The 19,743-nt window shown below is 52.4% G+C and overlaps 2 protein-coding genes and 1 long non-coding RNA gene across 8 annotated transcripts in view; 2 read left to right on the forward strand and 1 right to left on the reverse strand.

The window, feature by feature from the left end:
- The first annotated feature begins 3,027 nt into the window (after nt 1–3,027).
- On the forward strand, nt 3,028–8,312 carry LOC137222245 (uncharacterized). The gene is made up of 3 exons (XR_010942390.1): nt 3,028–3,087; nt 6,830–6,929; nt 7,467–8,312. It is a non-coding gene; the product is annotated as an uncharacterized lncRNA (long non-coding RNA).
- NXNL1 (nucleoredoxin like 1) lies at nt 4,346–7,800 on the reverse strand. The gene is made up of 2 exons (XM_067733169.1): nt 7,459–7,800; nt 4,346–4,687 (listed from the first exon to the last, which is right to left on the reverse strand). The coding sequence occupies exons 1-2, from the start codon at nt 7,782–7,784 to the stop codon at nt 4,357–4,359; spliced, it is 657 nt and encodes a 218-aa protein (XP_067589270.1). The 5' UTR covers nt 7,785–7,800; the 3' UTR covers nt 4,346–4,356.
- Nucleotides 8,313–14,857: 6,545 nt separating the features above from the next.
- The window catches only part of SLC27A1 (solute carrier family 27 member 1), a 31,588-nt gene continuing 26,702 nt past the window's right edge, over nt 14,858–19,743 (forward strand). For 2 of the 6 annotated variants that reach the window (XM_067733170.1, XM_067733172.1), the window contains exons 1-2: nt 15,992–16,084; nt 16,826–16,993. In XM_067733170.1, the coding sequence (XP_067589271.1) occupies nt 16,827–16,993 (167 nt within the window). In that variant the 5' untranslated portion in view covers nt 15,992–16,084; nt 16,826. Of the gene's footprint in view, nt 15,000–15,517; nt 15,629–15,977; nt 16,114–16,825; nt 16,994–19,743 lie in introns of those variants that run through there. The other 4 variants (XM_067733173.1, XM_067733176.1, XM_067733175.1 and 1 more) reach the window with 4 other exon arrangements.

Raw genomic sequence — 19,743 nt, forward strand, 5'->3', positions numbered from 1 at the left:
TCAGTGGTATTTAGTACATACACAACGTTGTGCAACCATCACCTCTATCTAGTTCTGGAATTTCCATTTCCCCCCCCCTCCCCCATTAGCAGTCGCTTCCCATTCCCCACTCTCAGCCCCTGGTAACCACAAATCAATCTACTGTCTGTCTCTATGGATTTGTCTTTTCTGGACGTTTCATATAAACAAAACCAGACAATATGTGGCCTTTTGTGTCTGGCTTCTTTCCCTGAGCATAAGGTTTTTAAGGCTCATCCATGTTGTAGCTCGTGTCAGTGCTCCATTCTTTTTTTTTTTTAACATCTTTATTAGAGTATAATTGCTTTACAATGGTGTGTCAGTTTCTGCTTTATAACAAAGTGAATCAGTTATACATACACAAATGTCCCCTTCCCTCTTGCATCTCCCTCCCTCCCACCCTCCCTACCCCACCACTCTAGGTGGTCACAAAGCTCCTAGCTGATCTCCCTGTGCTATGCGGCTGCTTCCCACTAGCTTTCTATTTTATGTTTGGTAGTGTATATATGCCCATGCTTCATTCCTTTTTTATGGCTGAATAACATTTCATTGTATGGGTGGATCACATTTACTTTACTCATTCATCTTTTGATGGACATTTGGGTTGTTTCCACCTTTTGTCGATTGTGAATAGTGCTGCTAAGAACATGCACATACAATGATTTGTTTGAGTCTTGTTTTCATTTCTTTTGGGTCTACACCTAGAGTGGAATGGCTGGGTTATATGGTAACTCTCTATTTAACTTATTGGGGAACTGCCTGTTTTCCACAACGGTTGCACCATTTTACATTCCCACCAGTAGTGCACCAGGCTTCCAATTTCTTCATTTCCCTTCCAACACTTGTTATTTTCTCTTTTTTTTTTTTTTTTTGTAACCATTCTACAGGGTGTGAATGGGTATCTCATTGCAATTTTGATTTGCATTTCCATAATAACCACTGAAGTAGGGTGTCTTTTCATGCCCTTGTTGGCTATTTGTGTATCTTCTTTGGAGAAATGTCTCTTCATATCCTTCGCTCATTTGGCTTGTTTGTCTTCTTGCTTTCCTGTAGCACTTTACATCTCTGGCAGCGCACCATGTGCATTTTCCCACTATGTGTGGCCCGGTAGTGGGGGAGGGGTGGCTGCTCCAGTCCGTAGAATGTCTGCTTCAAGTGTCCACTGCTGTGTCCCCTTTGTGTCTGGGTCTGCACCTCGCACACAGTAGGCCCTTAATAAATGCTTGTTGCATGCCTGAGTGAACGGATCGCTCTGTACTCCTGCTCTGTAATTCTTGCAAAGTTTGAAATATCAAAACTGAAAATGGTTTCAAAGTTAACACATTCCTGATAGATCCAGAATATAAGAGTGAATGAGGTCAACATGGCCTCCTGCAAGCCATCTCTGTCTTAATGCATTTGGGCCTGAAAGACAGCATAGTCATCACCTAGGCTTTACAGATGAGGAAACTGAGACACAGAGAGGTTAAGTAACTCCCTAGGTCACGCAGCAAACACAGACAGCCTAGCTCCCACCCACTGCTTTATATTGCTTCACAGAAATGTTATAGATCCCACTGGTTTTGAATTTCCAGGTCTCTTCTCTAATTTGGGGAGCCATTTTTTTCAGGTTTCAAAATTTTGGGGTCTTCTGGGAAAAGTTTGTGGGCCTTGAGCCCTCAGCCCAGTGCCTGATGGGTAAAATGACCCCAGGGGAGAGAACAGGGTGACCCTTCAGCAACAGCTGGCTTCTTCCTTTGCTGTGTGGCTTTGGGTAAATCCCTTAACCTCTCTGGGCCTCCTCATCTATAGGAGGAATCAGTTTATTCATTCATTTATTCACCAGGCTTTGGCCCGACACACCCAGCCTTTTTCTTCATCGCCAAAGTTAGAGTGAGTTTTCCATGTTTTACAGGTAAGAAAACGTCTCACATTGGGATAGCTGGGGCTCAGTGATTTGTTTGGAACAGAGTCCTTGCTCTGTTCTGGGTGTTGGGGATACACAGCTGTAAGATAGAGGCATTTATTCATTCAAAAAACATTGATGGGGGCCCGTGCCCCCCTGGCTCTGGGGACCCAGTGGTGACAAAGGCAGGTCCAGCTTGCCCTTCTAGGGAGGAGGTGAAAACACATGCTAAACCAGCCAAATAAAGGGGCAATTCTATGCAATGGCCAAAGGTCATTACAGCCCTCTTTTAGACTTCACAATTATTTGATGGAGGCTGGGCGGTAGTGTCACAGATACCACAACCTGGCACCCCCTTTGAATATGGGGGTGATTCTCTGGTTTGGGGGTGTCTGGTTTCAATTTGGAAATTTAACCCTGCAAGTTGGCAACACTCTGTAGGTGACACTCTGACAGTGATCTTGTCTGCCTTGGCCAGATGCCAAGCTGTCCCTTCCTCACCTTAGCTGTGACAAGCAGGAGTAGAGATGGGGATGGGAGGTTTGATCCCTATCTACCAGGAGGGAGACTCAGAGACGGCCAGTGACCTGCCCACATCACACAGCCTGACAGGACAGGGAGCGGACTTCCCTACCTCACTGCCCGGGGGGCAAAACCTGGCCACTCTCATTCCGTGCTGGCTGAAATAGTAAAGATATTGATGGGATGTGTGTCCTGTGGTTTGCTCTCGGGAAGGATGTTTTTTAACTTCTTTTAAAGGCTGTCGGTGAGCCAGCGACCTAAGAATTTAAGAGCCATTATCACAGGGTTTAACACAACCATTTCACAGATAGGCCTAATTAAGGTCAATAAAGGGCAAGATGTGTCTGGAACCAGAGCAGGTGGCATCACCGACCTGAGCCTCAATTTCCTCAGTTGGAGATTGGGGGTTAGGGGTGAGCAAGAAATGAGGCACTTGTCCAGTCCCTAGGCCTCCAGGGCCTCCCAAATCCCGGAGTCGCACCGCCCTCCTAGCACACCCTTTCCGGAGACTGGGAACAGGTGTGGACTGCACCTCATTTGCATGTTTGGCCCCTCCCCTAGGACGTACCTCCCCATCTCGCCGCCAGGCGGCGCCAGAGGCAAAATGAAGAGGTTCATGCGCGGAGCGAGCTCCGGCTCTGGGTCCTTGGCTGACCTGCCAGGTAGGACCTTGCCTTACTGTCATTTTCCAGAGGAAAGAAAGGAGGCGTAGAAAGGGGAGGTGACTGTCCTACAGTCTCACAGCCGGGAAGGGGCTCCAGACTAGGGTTTTTGATTTCTATATTCTGCTGTCTCCTCGTGAATCCCCAGGGTTCACCAGGGACAGGGAGACTCTGAGCCCTCGCTGAAGGTCCTGGACCCAGCGCACACGACACCAAATATTGAACTGCATCCCGTGCAAACTACAAATCCGTTGTTAAAGGATTACTGTAGTTTTGCGCATGAAGCATGTGAACAACGCCATTTAGTGCACGGCGGGCCGAGGGTTCTCAGCACCATCATTTGATTTTGGTTTGCATTTTCCCATTTTGGAACTTGTAACCACCCCTCCTCCCCAAGTCTTAAAAATATTTCTAGAGGCCCTTGAAAAGCTCTCCCTGCTTCACCACCCCGGCCGCTGGAGAACCAAGACAGGTCCTGGGCCTGCCAGGTCCTGGGGGGGAGGGGGAGGGAGGCCTCACACAGAAACCTCCGTCATCGGCCCTGCGCTAGGTCTCACCCTCCACCTGTGGCGGGGGTGGGGCGTCCGAACTACCTCAGGTCCCGCCCTGCTTCTCCCCCGCCATCTCATTACACAGCCCCTCGCCCCCGCTGAATCCTGAGGGTGTGGAGGGTGGGCCGCAAAAAAGACCCTTCCTGCTCCCCACTTCTCGGCCTTTACTCTGCATCCGGGGAGCTCAGAGCAGCTCCACCCTCACCGCTCCTCTGCTCTTCGGGCTGGGCTCAGAATACAGACCGCCTCCCCAGCCCGCGGCTCCGGCCTGACGCTACGTCCCCTCCCTCCTCCTGGCCTGAACTCAGAATGGTCCCCTCTCTTCACCCCGACCCCACTTCCCGTCCCGCTGGGGCTCATCAGAGATTCTGCTTGCTCTAACCGTCAGCCTTCCACCAGGGGGCCTCAAAACAGCCCCCCGGTCCCGCCCACTACCGGGAGGTCGGGGGGTGGGGGTGGGATGAGGGCTTATCACAGACTCGCCCCTGTCTGTCTGTTCTGTCCTACCGGAGGGTTCAGAGCAGACCCCCACCCCCTAGCCCCACCCACCCTAGGGGAGGGGGAAGGACTCCTCATAGACCCGCCCCTGTCTGTTCTCTCCCACCAAAGGGATCAGAACAGCCCACTTCCGCCCCAGCCCCGCCCCCGCCCCGCCCCCGCCCTCCTCGGGGGTTTCATCATGGACCCCCCCCCCAAGTCCGGTCCACCCCTCCAGGGGTCAGAACAGCCCCACTGACCCGCCCTCGGCCTCGCCCTCCTGCCCGGGGTCGCCCCCTCTACCCCGGCCTCGTACGCCCCGCGCAGCCGGGTCCACTCTGTACTTGCGGCGGCGCAGTGGTTCGGTGAGGCTCCGCGGCGCGGGGTCGTCCAGGTCCTCTGGCAGCAGGAAGCTGCGGTCCAGCACCTCAGACGCCTCTTGCCAGTTGGCGAAGCAGGCAGGGCCCAGGCGCCGGATCTCGTCGGCCGCGTCGAGCGTGAGCACATCCCCATTCGGCTTGAGCACCACGACCGCCGGCAGGCGCTCCACGGAGAACCGGCGCCCGAGGTCCCTGCGGGGCGGGCGGGTCAGTCCGGTCGGACCCTCGTCCTTGACCCTATGCTGAGGAGCCCCACATCCCTCCTCCCAGTACTTACTGAGCGCCTTCTGTGTGCACTGTCCCATGCCGGCCTCTGGGGATGCCCAGGAACCAGAACAGGCCAGGCCACACTGGCCTCCGGGCTTTGGCTCCAACACCCCAGACATGCTCCCACCACAGGGCCTTTGCACTGGCCATGTCCTCTGCCTGGAGCACTCTCTCCAGACATCTGCGGATTAAGACCCTGTATGCTGCAGACACCTAACCTTAAATCTCAACGCCTCTCTTTCTCTCTGCTGATGCGCGGCTCTCAGCATCCAACACACTGCATAGTTTATTTCTCCTGTTTGTCATTTTCTCCCACAATAGAAAGTAGCTTCACTAGGGCTACTTTCTGTCCCTATTCACGAGTGTCCCCATTGCCCGAAACAGTGCCGGGCACAGAGTAGGTGCTCAGGAAATGTGTGTGGGATGAATGAATAAACACTGACAGATTCCATAAAGAGATACTAAACTGAGTAAAGGACTTATAGTCAGAGAGGACCTCTTTAAGGAGGTGACCCTGGAGCTGAAATCTGCAGGAAGAGGAAGGGGAGAACTGGGGAAAGTTTTCCCATGCAGAGTGCGCACAGCTGGTGCAAAAGCCTGAAGGTCAGAGGGAGATTGGAGTGCAGCATTGATCATAAAGGCCCTGCAGGGCCATGGTAAGGAGTTTTTGATTTTGTTTTCTGTATGAGAGAGAGCCAGTGAAAAGCCATCCACAGGAGACCCCCAGACCAAATCTCCCATCTAGGCCAAAGCCCCACACGGTCATCATGGAGTCAAGCAGGCTACCAGACTGGTCCCATCACCCATGATTCTTAACTTCCACCCACGGGGTTCTTGGGTGGCCCTTTTCCAGGCCTCCTTACAGAGACACATAGTATTGATACTTGCAAAATCCCACAGGAGTAGGTTGCCAGACTTAGCAACTAGAAATACAGGACACCCTGTGTGAATGAATTTGAACTTCATGTAAACAACAGATAACTTTTTATAAGTATGTCCCTGCATCACGTGGGACACAGTTATACTCAAAATTTTTTCATTGTTTACATGAAATTTATATTCAACTGGGTGTCCTGTATTTTATCTGGCAACCCTGTGTGTGGGAGGGGTAGGGGGTGGGGACTCGCTCACTCTGTCTGGATACTTGCCTGGGTGAAGGCTTTGTGGAGAGGACCCTGCCTCAAACAAGGTCAATGTTTGGCTATGATCCCCTTACAGCTGGCATTTCTTCCCCCAGGGGAGGGAAATGTTCACCATTTGGGGAAAAGAACCTCCTCAGCTGCAGAAGGCTGTGGGAGTGAGCAAGTGTGCCAACTCTGATAATGTTGGGTGGGGATGAAGGTCTCCATGACCAGAAACAGAATTCTAAGTTTTGTAACAAAATTGATGACATCAGTAGAATGGCACAAAATCTGGAACTCACTTTGAAATGGTTCAGCACAAACTCCACGTGCATGGAGATAAAGCAAATGGCAAAAATGCCCAAGGGTTTCATTGTGTGCTCCTTCCAACTTTTTGGTATCTTTGAAATTTTTCTTTTATTTTTCCTTTGGCCATGCCACACGGCTTGCAGGAAACTTTTCATAGTAAAAAATTGGGGGTTAAAAAGAATGAGGGACTTCCCTGGTGGCGCAGTGGTTAAGAATCCGCCTACCAATGCAGGGGACACGGGTCCGAGAAGATCCCATATGCCGCGGAGCAACTAAGCCCGTGCGCCACGACTACTGAGCCTGTGCTCTAGAGCCTGTGAGCCACAACTACTGAAGCCCACGTGTCTAGAGCCCGTGCTCCGCAACAAGAGAAGCCACCGCAATGAGAAGCCCGGGCACTAAAACGAAGAGTAGCCCCCTGCTCGCCGCAGCTAGAGAAAACCCGTGCACAACCACAAAAACCCAACACAGCCAAAAATAAGGAAATAAAATAGAAATAAATTTATAAAATAAATAAATAAAAAGAATGAAAGTCTCACTGTTGAAAAGGGGAAAGTCTGCAAATAGCCACAAACGATCACACTGTTTATTGGGCAGCTCCTTGGACGGCTGGAACTCAACCATCTCTCTCTCTCAGCTCCAGTGCCCTCCATGGCTCCCAGCTACTCTGAGGATCACATCCACGCTCATTAGGTGGGATTTGGGGCGCTGCTCCACATGCTGCCTTCTTACTCCTGGTATGACTGTTCCCTGAATTGGCTGTTCTTTCCCTGAAATCCTCCGAGCCTTTGTCTGGGTTATGTCCTCTGCCTGGAAACCCTTCCCTTTCCTCACTCTTCACTCTCCTATCCTCCTTGTCCTTGGTGGTGGTGGTGGGGTGTCTCTCTTTAAAGCCATTTCCTCTGGGAAGCATCCCCTGACCCCCAAATTTCAGCAAGGTCTCCCCATGATATTTCCTCATGACATCCTCCCTTTGTCCTTGGGAACTACTGCAGTTCTTTATTATGTATTTATCTGAGTGTTTGAGTCTTTGTTTCACATTTGTGCTCCCCCCTTCCCAGGTTGTAAACTCCCCAGGGAGCTGGATGGAAATGGGCATATGTACCCCTCCCCCACCCCTCGCCCCCAGTTCTCTGTTCTGATTGGCCTACAGAGGGTGCTCATCAACTTCAGATGGAACAGATACCTCAGTAAACAAATACTTCACTTTCAGCAGAAACAGCCCCTCCTCCAGGAAGCCCTCCCTGACCTCTCCTCTTACCTCACCTCTTCAGGTCATCCTCGAAGGGCAAGAAGAGCCACTTCTTGGGCATGTCCCTGAGGAACAGGTCCTGCTGCTCCTCTGTCGAGTCCTGGGACACGTACACCAGAGCCAGCTGGGCTGCCCGCAACACGTAGAACTCATCCGTGAGCCGCACAAAGAAGTCCTTGAGGATGGGTGCAAAGGCCTGGCACTTCGGGCACGAGCCGGCACCAAAGAACAGCAGCACCAGTCGGTTTTCCAGCCGGCGGCTAAGCTCAGCCTCCGTGTCCAACTCATCCTGGTCACTGTTGTTTCGGATCAGGACACGGCCAGAGAACAGGCAGGCCATGACAACCCTGGCTGGGTGCTGGGGACAGGGCGCGAGGACCTTGTGTGACCCCGAGCCTGCTGACTGGCTGCTGTCCCAGGATTAGGAATTTTTAGGAGGCCAGTTTAGAACCTCACTAATCTGCCTAACCTCGACCTGATTCTTTGCTGCCTCTGAGGGCGGGGGGTCAGCTGCTCATGGGCCTGTCTCAGCAGACAGCTGCTAAGGCATTAAAAAAGCAGGCTGACATACTGGTGTGAAAATATTTTGTTAAATTGTGATGTAAAAAGATACGTGCCTCTTTATGAATGCATTCGGTAATCCTAAACCACAGGGCTCGACTAATTAATAACAGTGATTTCTAAGTCGAGATGAGCATAAATGATATTTCAAGGTGACTGCCTGCCATGACCAGGATGTCCTGTGAAATTATCTTTGATTTACACAGGTGACAAAGTCACAGAGCTGGCCAATATCTGCTTTGATAGGACATGAGAAAACAGGCTAAATTCCAGTTAGAAATTAATAAGAATAAACTTTTTTTTCTTCCCTTCGCCCTCCTGAATTCTGTCTGAACAGCCCACCTTAAGATTCCATGGTGAGTAAGGGTGAAAATCATGGTCACAGTATTTTGCGGCCCTCTCCCACCAAGCGCTGGGAACTAGTTCTCCTCTCCTTGAAGCCAGGTTGGCTCCTAACTTGCTTTGACAGAATGTGGTGGAAGGTGTGAGTTCGCAGGATAAGCCTTATTCTCACCTCCCACTTTCACTCTTTTGGAATGTGGCCTCCAGACGCCCCATGTAAGGAAGCTGATCTAGCCCAGAGGTTGGCAAACTTTTTATGTAAAGGGCCAGGGAGTAAATATTTTTGACATTTTAGGCCATAGAGTCTCTGCTACAACTTTGAATTCTCTTATTGTGCAAAACCATCTCTAGACAATATGTAAATTAATTTATGTGTCTGGGCTCCAATAAAACTCTACGTACAGACACTGAAATTTGAATTTCATAGGATTTTCATATGTCGTGAGACATCAATCTTTCGATTTCGTTTTCAACCATTGAAAAATGTAAAAGCCACTCTTAGCCCGCAGTGAGCAGGATTTGGCCTGCGACCCGTTCTAGCCTATTGGTTGAGAGGCCACATGGAAGAGAGCTAGATGCCCAGCCAACTGCCACACATGTGATCTTCCAGCCCAGCCACTGACAGAATGTAGCACAGTGACTGTGCCAGGGGAGACCAGCAGAGGGACGCCCAGGTGTTACTGACCAGGGTTCTTGGCCTCCTTAATCAACAGAAATTGATCAGAGGCCAGACAAGAAGTTCAGAGGAGGCTTTACTGGGGCCCCTGCTGCAGGTCCCTACTTGCAGAACCATAACAGTTTCCCTCGCTGGCTTGCTTGCTGAAGTGGGGGCGAGCTGGTTCCTTATATGGGGTGAGGGGAGGGGTGTGTCCAGGGGTTGGGTCGGAGGGGCGGCTTTGGTGGTTTGCCCACCCCTTTGGTGGTGTTGTGTGCAGGCGGCATGCGCAGTACCCCGCTTTTGCTCCCAGCTCTTCAGAAGTGGCAGTTGGGGTTGTTTGGTCTTTTTGTATCTTGTCCATAGTTTGCCCTAACCGTGCGTGCAAGCAGTTCTTTTTAGTCCCTTATAGTTTCTTTGTATTCATATTTTGTTGCTTGAGGAGATTTTGTCCAGGTGCAAGCACTGCAGCAAAGGGTCCCAGGTCCCAGGTCCCAGGTCCCAGCCTGTCTCACAGGCGACCCATGGGATCCTGAGAAATAGCTGCTTAGCCTTGGATGAAGCCACTCAGTTTGGGGGTGATTTGTTATACAGCAATAGGTACCCAGAACACCAGGTCTTGAGGACTTTTCTGGACCTGGGGAGATGTGAGAGACAGAAAGAAACTTAGTATTGGCTTTAAACAATAAAAAAGAAAACCACAAAATCCTCATTCTCAAGAGTTTAACCTACCTTGTCAAGGCTTTGTGACTGGGCCCATCCCTGATGGGTCCACCTTTCATTCTGATAGGGATAGAGTAAGATACTTACACAGCTAGAAATCCCACTAGGGGAAGATAGAGAAGGACTTCAGGAGGTCACCCGTAAACTAGACACCAACCAGGAAATGCCCAGGTCATCTGGCAGCTAAATCAGAACATTCTGAAACTAAACACTTACTTAGGCCACTACCACGGAAAAAATGGATACAAGACCTGCATTTGGCATTGTGAGGTCTGTAAGATAACCTGCCCTGAAAAACTGCATTCCGGCCTGTAGCTTACAGAGGAATATGGGGGAAAGGTGAAAGAAACTAGGGGAAAGGTGACATTATACTGAAATCTGAGATAAATTAGCATATTTTAGTATATGTTACCACCTTTTTACTAATATATTGGGTTGGCCATAAAGTTCGTTCTGGTTTTTCTGTAAGAGGCTATGGAAAGACCCGAACGAACTTTTTGGCCAACCCAATACATATGATTTAAGTAGCGCTATGACAGTCCCAATTAGACCATACAAGCTTAAAGGAGGAGCTAATGAGGTAAGCCTTGACATCTACCCAAGAATGAGGAAGAAGGGGGTATTCTTCCCTACCTACTTTTTCTTTGATTATGAAAATGTAGCCACCTTTGTTCTCAGGACAGCAGAGCTCCCTTGCCTGCCGGCTTGTATCCTTCACAAGAGTCCTATAGTATTAAATCCACTTCTTGGCATTTCCCTGGTGGTGCGGAGTGGGTAAGACTCTGCTACTCCCAATGCAGGGGGCCTGGGTTCGATCCCTGGTCGGGGAACTAGATCCCACATGGATGCCACAACTAAGAAGTCCGTGTTCTCATGCCGCAGCTAAGACTGGTACAGCCAAAAAAAACCCCACCCCACTTCTTACCTATCACTTTGCCTCTCGTTGAATTCTCTCTGCACCAAGACACAAGAACTGGAACTTCAGTAAGCCCTGAGACCAGGTGTGAAGTTTCAGCTGGGAGATCGTGGGTTCAAGTCCCAACTGCCAGAGATTGTGGGTTGGAGTCCCATCTGAGGTGTGCGGTTTCAATTCCCTTTAAAATTTCCTGGTTAGATTTTCCTCTCTCCACCAGAACCATGGGAAGTCCCAACTTATTGTGAATTCAAGAGATTACTGAGAGCAAAATTATCTCAACAATGGAGAACTCTTCTAAGATATTTACAAGGTATGAAAATAAAGGGAAACCTCACAAAAATGGAGTTGGGAGGCCAGAGGGGGAGCTCTCATGCAGTATTACTCAAGGTCAATTACAGGAAGAACTGTCAATTACAGGCCCCAACAGAAGAATCATCAATAGGAAGGAATCACCAATTACAGGCACCAAAAGAAAGGAGGTACATTGCATCTCCTACAAGAAATCAACTACCCCAGGAACTCAGCCAATGAGAAACTGTCATCACCCTGAACACTCAGTTTTCTCCAGTGGATTTTCCTTCCAAACAGTGCCTCTCAACTTCCTCCTTTTTCTTAAGTAAATTTTTTTTTAAATTTTAATTTTAATTTATTTTTGGCTGCGTTGGGTCTTCGTTGCTGTGTGCGGGCTTTCTCTAGTTGCGGCGAGTGGGGGCTACTCTTCGTTGCGTTGGGTGGGCTTCTCTTGTTGTGGAGCACAGGCTGTAGGCACACGGGCTCAGTAGTTGTGGCTCGTGGGCTCTAGACTGCAGGCTCAGTAGTTGTGGCACACGGGCTTCGTTGCTCCGCGGCATGTGAGATATTCCCGGACCAGGGCTCGAACCCATGTCCCCTGCATTGGCAGGTGGATTCTTAACCACTGCGCCACCAGGGAAGCCCCCCTCCTTTTTCTTTATAAAATAATGTTCCTCTCCTTTTTGTTGTCGTTGTCGTTGTTGGACTTGTCTATGGTTTTCACTGTAGGTTGCTTGTCCTGAATTGTAATTCCATGCTATTTCCCCATAAACCCATCTTTGCTGGTAGAATAACTTTATTTTTCAGGTCAACATAGGTGTCAGGCTTGTGTGTTCAGAACAGCCCTACAAGGCCTGTATGGTTTTACTCCCTTTTGCAGGTGAAGCACAGAGCCTGGGAGAAGTCACCCAGCAAATGACGCCTGTCAGGCTGCAGAGTCCCTTCCAACTTAACTGGGCCTTTCAACTATCCCAGAATTTCCAAACTGTAGCCCCCATGCAGTTGGGGGCAGGTCATTCTCTGCGGTGTGGGGCTGTCCTGAACATTGCAGGACATTTAGCAGCATCCCTAGCCTCTACTCACTAGATGCCATAACACCCCTATCCTCACCACACCCGGTCCCACGTTGTAACAATTAAAAATGTCTTCTCTGGTGGCGCAGTGGTTGAGAGTCCGCCTGCCGATGCAGGGGACACGGGTTCGTGCCCCGGTCCGGGAAGATACCACATGCCGCGGAGCGGCTGGGCCCGTGAGCCATGGCTGCTGAGCCTGCACGTCCGGAGCCTGTGCTCGCAACGGGAGAGGCCACAACAGTGAGAGGCCCGCGTATCGCAAAAAAAAAAAAAAAAAAAAAATGTCTCCAGGTGTCACCAAGTGTCCAAAGGAGCAGGATTGCCCCCTAGTTGAGAATCACCGCTCTAACTGATCACCCTGCTTATATTGGGTTGACTGGTGGCCCTTAAAGAGATATATCCAAGCCCTAACCCCCAGAACCTGTGACTGTGACCTTATTTGGAAAAGAGTCTTTGCAGATGTAATTAAATTAAGGATCTCAAGATGAGATGATCCTGGATTATCTAGGTAGGTCCTAAATCCAATGACAAGTGTCCTTATAAGAGGCAGAAGAGGAGAGGACACAGACACACAGGGAGAAGGCCATGTGAAGATAGAGGCAGAGATAGGAGTGATATGGCCGGAAGTCAAGGAACGCCTGGAGCCACCGGAAGTTGGAAGAGGCAGGGAAGGGTCCCTGGAACTTTCAGAGGGTATGAGGCTGTTGACACTTTGATTTCTGACTCCTGGCTTCAGGAAGAACTGAGAGACAATACATTTCTGTTATTTTAAGCTACTCAGTTTGTGGTATTTTGTTATGGCAGCCCCAATAAACTAATACCCCTACTGTAGTGGGCACTTGAATTTGGTGCAGAGAAATGGCTGCCTCCCACACGGCGCTCATGTTCTTCTGATAGTGCGATTCCCATGCTTTGATCTTCCGGTTATTTTATTTCAACGTGTGCTTCATTCCTCTTGTTCTTCCAGAAAGTTCCAAGAACTCCCTTTGCTGTGGCCTGCAGACCCATGTGGTCAGCCGGGGAAGGGAGATACCCATCATTCTGTGCCCCCCACCTACTGTGTGCCTGCTCCCTCTCCAGACCAGAAGCCCCTCGTGAGCCTTTCTGCACAGCGCGCGCGCGGGAGGTGGGCGTTACCACCCAGAGGGCGAACAGTGTGCTGAGGCGAGAGGTGACCTGCCCAAGGCCACCCAACTGGAGAGGCTCAGAGCCTGCTTTGGCCCTGAAAGCTGAGTTCTGTCCCTCTGTCCAGGCCTCAGTTTTCCCTCCTGTGAAACAGGGATAGGATCGTTCCTTAACCAGTCATCTGAAATCCCTGGGGACAGTTACGTTTTTGGAAATGGAAATTTTTCAGATCTTAGGAAGGTAACAGGGCGAAAGCTGCCATGTGTTGTGTGATGTCCCTGGGGGGTATGGGGAAGCCCCTATGTAAAGGGATAAATAAAGGATAAACAGGGGTAAAAAGGGATCATTGATCACTGAAAACAGCCAGGGTCAGTGCCGCGGAAGTGGTCCCTCCGCCGGAGTACTGGCACTACCTTAAGAAAAAGTTGGGTTTGCAGAGCCTTTTTGGGGATTTGGGGATTGCTGACTGAGGAGAAGAGTATCTCCGTGCACGGCATTTGGGATCTTAGTTCCCCGACCAGGGATGGAACTTGCGTCTCCTACAGTGGAAGCACAGAGTTTTAACCACTGGACCACCAGGGAAGTCCCACGTGTACGATTTTTTTTTTTTTTTTTTTTCCCTTACGTGGGCCTCTCACTGCTGTGGCCTCTCCCGTTGCGGAGCACAGGCTCCGGACGCGCAGGCCCAGCGGCCGTGGCTCACTGACCCAGCCACTCTGCGGCATGTGGGATCTTCCCGGACCGGGGCACGAACCCGTGTCCCCTGCATCTGCGGGCAGACTCTCAACCACTGCGCCACCAGGGAAGCCCCCACGTGTACTATTTAGTCGGGGCTCAGTAAACTTGGTAAGATGGAGGGAGGAAGAGAGAGAAGAAAGGGGGAAGGGGAGGAAGGGAGGGGAGGAAGAAAGAGGAAGAAGGGAGGAGGAGGGAAGGCAGGAGGATGGGGGAAGAAGGGGAAGAGGAGTAGTGGGGAGGAGGAAGTGGGGAAGGGGAAGGAGGAGTGGGTGGAGGAGGGGGAGAAGGTGAGCAAAGGGGAAGTGGAAGAAGGCTAAAGGGGAGCCTTGAAGAGGGGAAGGAGAAGGGGGAGGGGGAGAGAGGGAGGAAGGGGGGAAGTAGGGGGAATCAGGGCAAGATGGAGAAGAGGGAGGAGAAGTTTAAGGAAGAGTGAAAGGGGAGGAGGAGGGTGAGGAAGGGGAGCAAGCTGTCTGCCCACATTTGTGAATGAATGAATCTCAACTCCAGCTAGTGTGACAGTTCCAGGCCTCAGTTTCTTTACCTGTAAAGTGGGGTGATTGCAATAGTGCTACCTGGCAGGATAAGAGTGCTGCTGTAGTTACTGGGCATTGCTGACTCTACTGACCCCCAGTTGAGAAAGTAGGGGATCAGTGACTGGCTCTGGGCCTGTCCTTCAGATCTGCCTCCTCGTCCCCATTTTACCCACCCTATGTGGCCCGCAGGGACCAATGGCAGCATGGGTGCGCTAGCGCACACGCGCACGCACGTGTGTGTGTGTGTGTGTGTGTGTGTGTGTGTGTGTGGAGGGGAGCGCCTGACCGGTCCTGTCCTCTAAATGGTGCTGGAAGCAGGCCCTGGCCACCTCCCAAGGAGAGTGCTGAGAAGGTCGGCCAAGCTGCACAGAAAACAAGCAGGGTGGGGTGCGCAGAGGGGCAGAGGAAAGGGGAGTTTGGAGAGAAGGAGCCAAAGCAGAAGCCCACATGGGCACAATGCAGTCAGAGCAGGTCCCAGGAGTCTGCAGAAGCAGAAGCCCCGGAGAGGAGTCCTCTGTCTTGTACTCACTGTCGCCGCCTAAGCTCTGGTAACCCTCGACAGAGCAGCCAAAGCCTAAGGGTCTGTGAGCGGCTCCAGGTCAGCCAGGGAACAGGGTGGTGGGCAGCGAGGCCAGCACTGGCCCGCACCTGATCAGGGGGAGGGCTTTAGGGTCTCTAGGTTAGCATTTAGGACCTTGGGATGCAAATAAGGGACTGTGGAGTTCCTGTGGAAGGGTGGGGAACTGGTGTGTGGATTTTGCCCTCCCTGGGCTGCTGCGGTGAGACTTAACTGACAAGAATTCGGGATATGGATTTGGGATTAGTTGGGTCCTTGGAATATATCTTTTTTTAAAAAAAATTATTTATATATTTTATTTTTGGCTGCGTTCGGTCTCTGTTGCTAAGCGCGGGCTTCCCCTAGTTGCTGGGAGCTGGGGGCCACTCCTTGCTGTGGTGCGTGGGCTTCTCATTGCGGTGGCTTCTCTTGCTGAGGAGCACGGGCTCTAGGCGCACAGGCCTCAATAGTTGTGTCACGTGGGCTCAGCAGCCGTGGCTCACGGGCTCCAGAGCGCAGGCTCAGTAGTTGTGGTGCAGGAGCTCAGCAGCTCCGCGGCATGTGGGATCTTCCCGGACCAGGGCTCGAACCCGTGTCGACTGAACTGGCAAGCAGATACTTAACCACTGTGCCACCAGGGAAGTCCATTGTAATATATCTTTAAGACTGAGGTAGGGGTTGGATATTTGGGGGCCCCTAGGCTGTGAGTTTAGTACTCCCCAGGTCCCTGGAGTCCGAAGAGGCTTTGGGGATTGGATTTAGAATAAACTGGGGCAAGAACCCAGTACAGGTAGGCCCTGAATGTGAACTGAGAGTTGCTAGTCCCCCGGGGTAGGAATTCTGGTTTCCATCGAAGGCTTGGGCCGGGAGCGCCCGGGAGCCAAACCTCTCTTGGCTGAGGGACGCACGTGTTTCCTAATCGCCGGCAGGGATAGGACGGGGGAGCTGGGAGGCCGGCGAAGTTTGGTTGTCATGGAGACAGCCGCCTTCCTCGCCAGTCGTTCTAGCCCCTGGGTCTCGCTGGCCGTCGTCACTCTGGCCAGGGTGGCCTCTCTATGGTCGTGGCCTCCGGAAGGGGGCGGGCGTCGGCTCTGCGGCTGTGCGGCAGAGCAGTCTAAGCCAGACAGGTCGGAAGAGAGCCGGCCTGGGAGGGCAGGTGGGGCGGGGCCTAGGGTGCTAGGAGTGAGGCGGAGGGTGGTGACTGGGCCAAAGCCTGAGGGCGGGGCCGGTGACCGGGGTGGAACTTGGGCCTGGGAATACGGGCTAGGCCGAGGACTGGGGGCGGGGCTTGAGCTACTGCGGCCCAGAGTGGGTGCGGCGTGTGCTTGTGGACGGGGCCATAGGCCTAACCTACGGGCAGAACCTGGTCCAGGGCGGGCGGGTCTCTGGAATGGGGCCTGTGCTTACGGGCGGGGCCGGAGACCTAACCTGGGGGCGGGGTCAAGCCAGTGGAGGTGGGGCGGATAGAGGTGGGACCTGGGGGAAAGCCCAGGACCTGGGTCTGTGGTGGGGCCAAGGTGGACTCTAGGCTTGGGGGCCAAGTCGTTAGGATGGAGCTTGGGTCCAGCGTACAGCTGCTAAGTCGAGGCATGGGATGGGGCTTGCCAGTGACTGACGGAATGGAAGAGCTATGCCTGGGGGCGTGGAGATACACTAATGATTGGCAGAAAAGCCTGGGCCGGGCTAGGAGCAAGGAGGCCTGTGCCCACTTTGGGATGGGGCGGAGCCTGTCTGAGACATGCCCAATCCCAGGTATGGGGGGGGGGCCGGCTCCAAGCGGGAGCGGAGCGCGACATCTGGGCGGGGTTGGGTTGGCCGTGGGGCAGGGCCCGGGCGGGCCGTGGCCTCACAGCTCTCCGCCTCCCCAGGATGCGGGCTCCAGGTGCGGGTTCGGCCTCCGTGGCCTCACTGGTGCTGCTGTGGTTGATCGGACTGCCGTGGACCTGGAGCACAGCGGTGGCGCTCGGCGTGTACGTAGGCGGCGGCGGCTGGCGTTTCCTGCGCATCGTCTGCAAAACCGCGAGGCGGGACCTCTTGTGAGTGCAGCTCGGGCCTGATACAAGGGCTGGGGTCGGGGGCGGGCTGAGCGCCCAGGGGGGCGAACAGAGGGGGCTGAAAGGGCAGCGTGGGGGACCTTGAGGGCTTGGAGGGGGGAGGTTTTGGAGACTGGGGGCGGGGTTTGGGTGAGGGCAGGGCTAGGGGCGGGGCTTGGACCTGAAAAGAGTGGGTTGGAGGACTCTGAGGGCACCAGCAGGGGACATCTTGAGGGATTCCCTGGAGGGAGATGGGTAGATTTCAATGTCCTTGAGCCTGCGTGGGTGACCTCAGGGTTCTGGACGGCAACTTGGGGGTACTAGGGCAGCGAGTAGGACTTCCAGAGAGCTGAGGCTGCTTGGGAGGCCGTGCGTGTTTGGGGGGGTCTCTGTGGGGCTTTGGTGACTGTGAGAGGGATCTGGGGCGTCTTCAGGGACTCCGGCAGGTCCCTAGGAGTTCTCAGGGGGACTTTCTCAGGGAGAATGAAAGGGCTTCCTGGGGCATGTGTAAAGGGCTTTTAGAGCCTTTGAAGGGTGTTTGTCTCCTCAGGGCCATTTACATGTCTCTCTGTGGTCGGGGTGCTCTTTGAGAGTTTGAGGTCTGTGCGTGACTTTGGGGGTTCAGAGTCTGTGGAGAGGTTGCTGTGTATTCCAAGATTTGCTTAGGGGTCTCTGGTGACTGAGAATCTCAGGGGAGGGGATTCTGGTGGTGTTTGCAGGCATCCTTGGAAGGTCTCTGGGGTATCTCTAGGGGCTTCCTCAGAGAAGCTGTTGGGAGTCCTCCTGGGGTGAAACAAGTGCTTCTGGGCATTACCACCGGAGCAAATCTCAGGAACAGCCTCCATGTGGAAGTCCCTGAGCACTTGCTATGGGTCTGCCAGTCTTGGTGTCCATGGGGAGGTGGGAGGACTAACCCATTGTAAGGGTGAAGAAACTGAGGCTCTGTGAGCAGCAGGGATGGTGTGCAGCTGGAAAAACCTCCACTGCAAATTGACTGGTTCTGAACCTTCTAGAACCTGACCTTTCTTTTCCACGCCCTGGCCCCTGCCCCTGCCCTTGGTTTTCTGACATGCAGATTGGACTGTGTTCTCTGTTCAGACACCCTCCACAACCTCCATCCTCTGCAGTAGAAAAGACTCAGCCTCCAGCTGGGTACTTGAGGGCCTGACAATCTATTCCCTGCCCACTTGCCACTCCCCACCTCTCCATAGGTTCATCTGGCCCCCAGATCAACTTGCCTTGTCAGGCTCAGGCTGCTTTCCTCTGTCTGGAATACACTGGCCCTCCTTTTGCCTGGCAACGCCTTATGATGTTGCCTCCCTCAGGGGACCCTTTGCTGAACTTTCCTGCTCAGCACCCTCCCATGGCTCCTTGTTGCTCTTAGAATCTAGACCACATGAGGTTTCTGACCATGTTCCCAACCTCCTGTCCTTTCCTTTGTCACTCTTCCAGCTACACTGGCCTCCTTGCTGTTCCTAAACACACTCGTATTTATTCCAGCTCCAGGGCCTTTGCATTTGCTATACCCTCTGCCCAGATCACTCTTCCCCTGCTCTTCATTTTCATCATGCCATGGCTTAAATGTCACCTTGTCAGACAGCTCTCCCCTGACCCTATGTCGCTGTAGACCCTCCCACCTTGTTGCTCTCTGGTAGAATGGCCAAGATTTACACAGGGCTTCCTCTGTGTGAGGCACTATGCTAAGCATGACTTCTTCAAGTCCTCCCAACCACCCTGAGAGGTCGGTACTCTCTTGTCCCATCTTACAGATGAGCAAACTGAGGCACAGCATAGTTTTGTCACTTGCCCAAGGTCACACAGCTGGCCAGTAGTGGGGGCAGGATTTGAACCCAGGCAGTGTGTCTCCGGAGCTTGACTTGTAACCGCTAGTGGCATCAGTCACTTGTAATTATCATATGTGTCTGCTTTCTTGCTTTTTAATTTTGGGGTCTCTTTCCCCCCACTAAACTGTGGGCCCTGTTGGGGGGCCAGCACAGATGGAGACCGTGTTGGACTTTGTGCTCCTGTGGCCCTGGTCTTCCGTCAGGGCGGCACACAACAGGAGCACAGGATGTATTTTTTGGATGGCAGGTCTTCACTCCTTCCTTTTTTGGATGGCAGGTCTTCACTCCTTCATGCCCAAGGAAGGGGATATCTGTGACCTGCTCTGTCTCCCCTGGGACAGGACAGAAGCTAGGTCCACTCCGAGTCCCCAACACAGAGCTTGACACACTTTCTGTAGGAGGCAGCCTGGAAGATGGGCCCACCTCCCAGTCTTCCCACCTTTGTATGATCCCTTCCCTTTGAGTGTGGGCTGGACCTAGTGACTCACTTCTAATGAACAGAATACAGCAAAAGCAATGGGATATTACTTCTGAGATTAGGTAATAAAAAAGACTGTGGCCTCCATCTTGGGTTCTCTCTCATGGGTCACTCCCTCTGGGGGAAGCCAGCTGTCATGTAAGGCAGCTCTGTGGAGAGTCTCACATGAGTGAACTTGGAAATGGATTCTCTCCCAGTGAAACCTTGAGATGATCACAGCCTCTGCTGACACCTTGATTACAGCCTCACAAGACACCCTGAGCCAGAACCACCCAGCTAAGCTGCTTCTGGATTTGTGACCCACAGAAACTGTGAGATAATCAGTGTTTGCTCTTTTCAGCTAGTAATTTTGGCTGCAATTTGTTACACAGCAATAGCTAACTAATGCAGCTTATGTAACACCCACCCACCTCTGTACCAGGTTTTGTTCT

This window comes from Pseudorca crassidens, chromosome 3 (assembly GCF_039906515.1).
Source record: "Pseudorca crassidens isolate mPseCra1 chromosome 3, mPseCra1.hap1, whole genome shotgun sequence".
Taxonomy (NCBI): Eukaryota; Metazoa; Chordata; class Mammalia; order Artiodactyla; family Delphinidae; genus Pseudorca; species Pseudorca crassidens.

Excerpts from the sequence above, each read along its gene's own strand:
- NXNL1 (XM_067733169.1), bottom strand. The coding sequence starts at position 7,784 with ATGGCCTGCCTGTTCTCTGGCCGTGTCCTGATCCGAAACAACAGTGAC. Across the intron at positions 4,688-7,458 it reads TTCGAGGATGACCTGAAGAG|GGACCTCGGGCGCCGGTTCT; the intron begins GTGAGGTAAGAG and ends CCCGCCCCGCAG.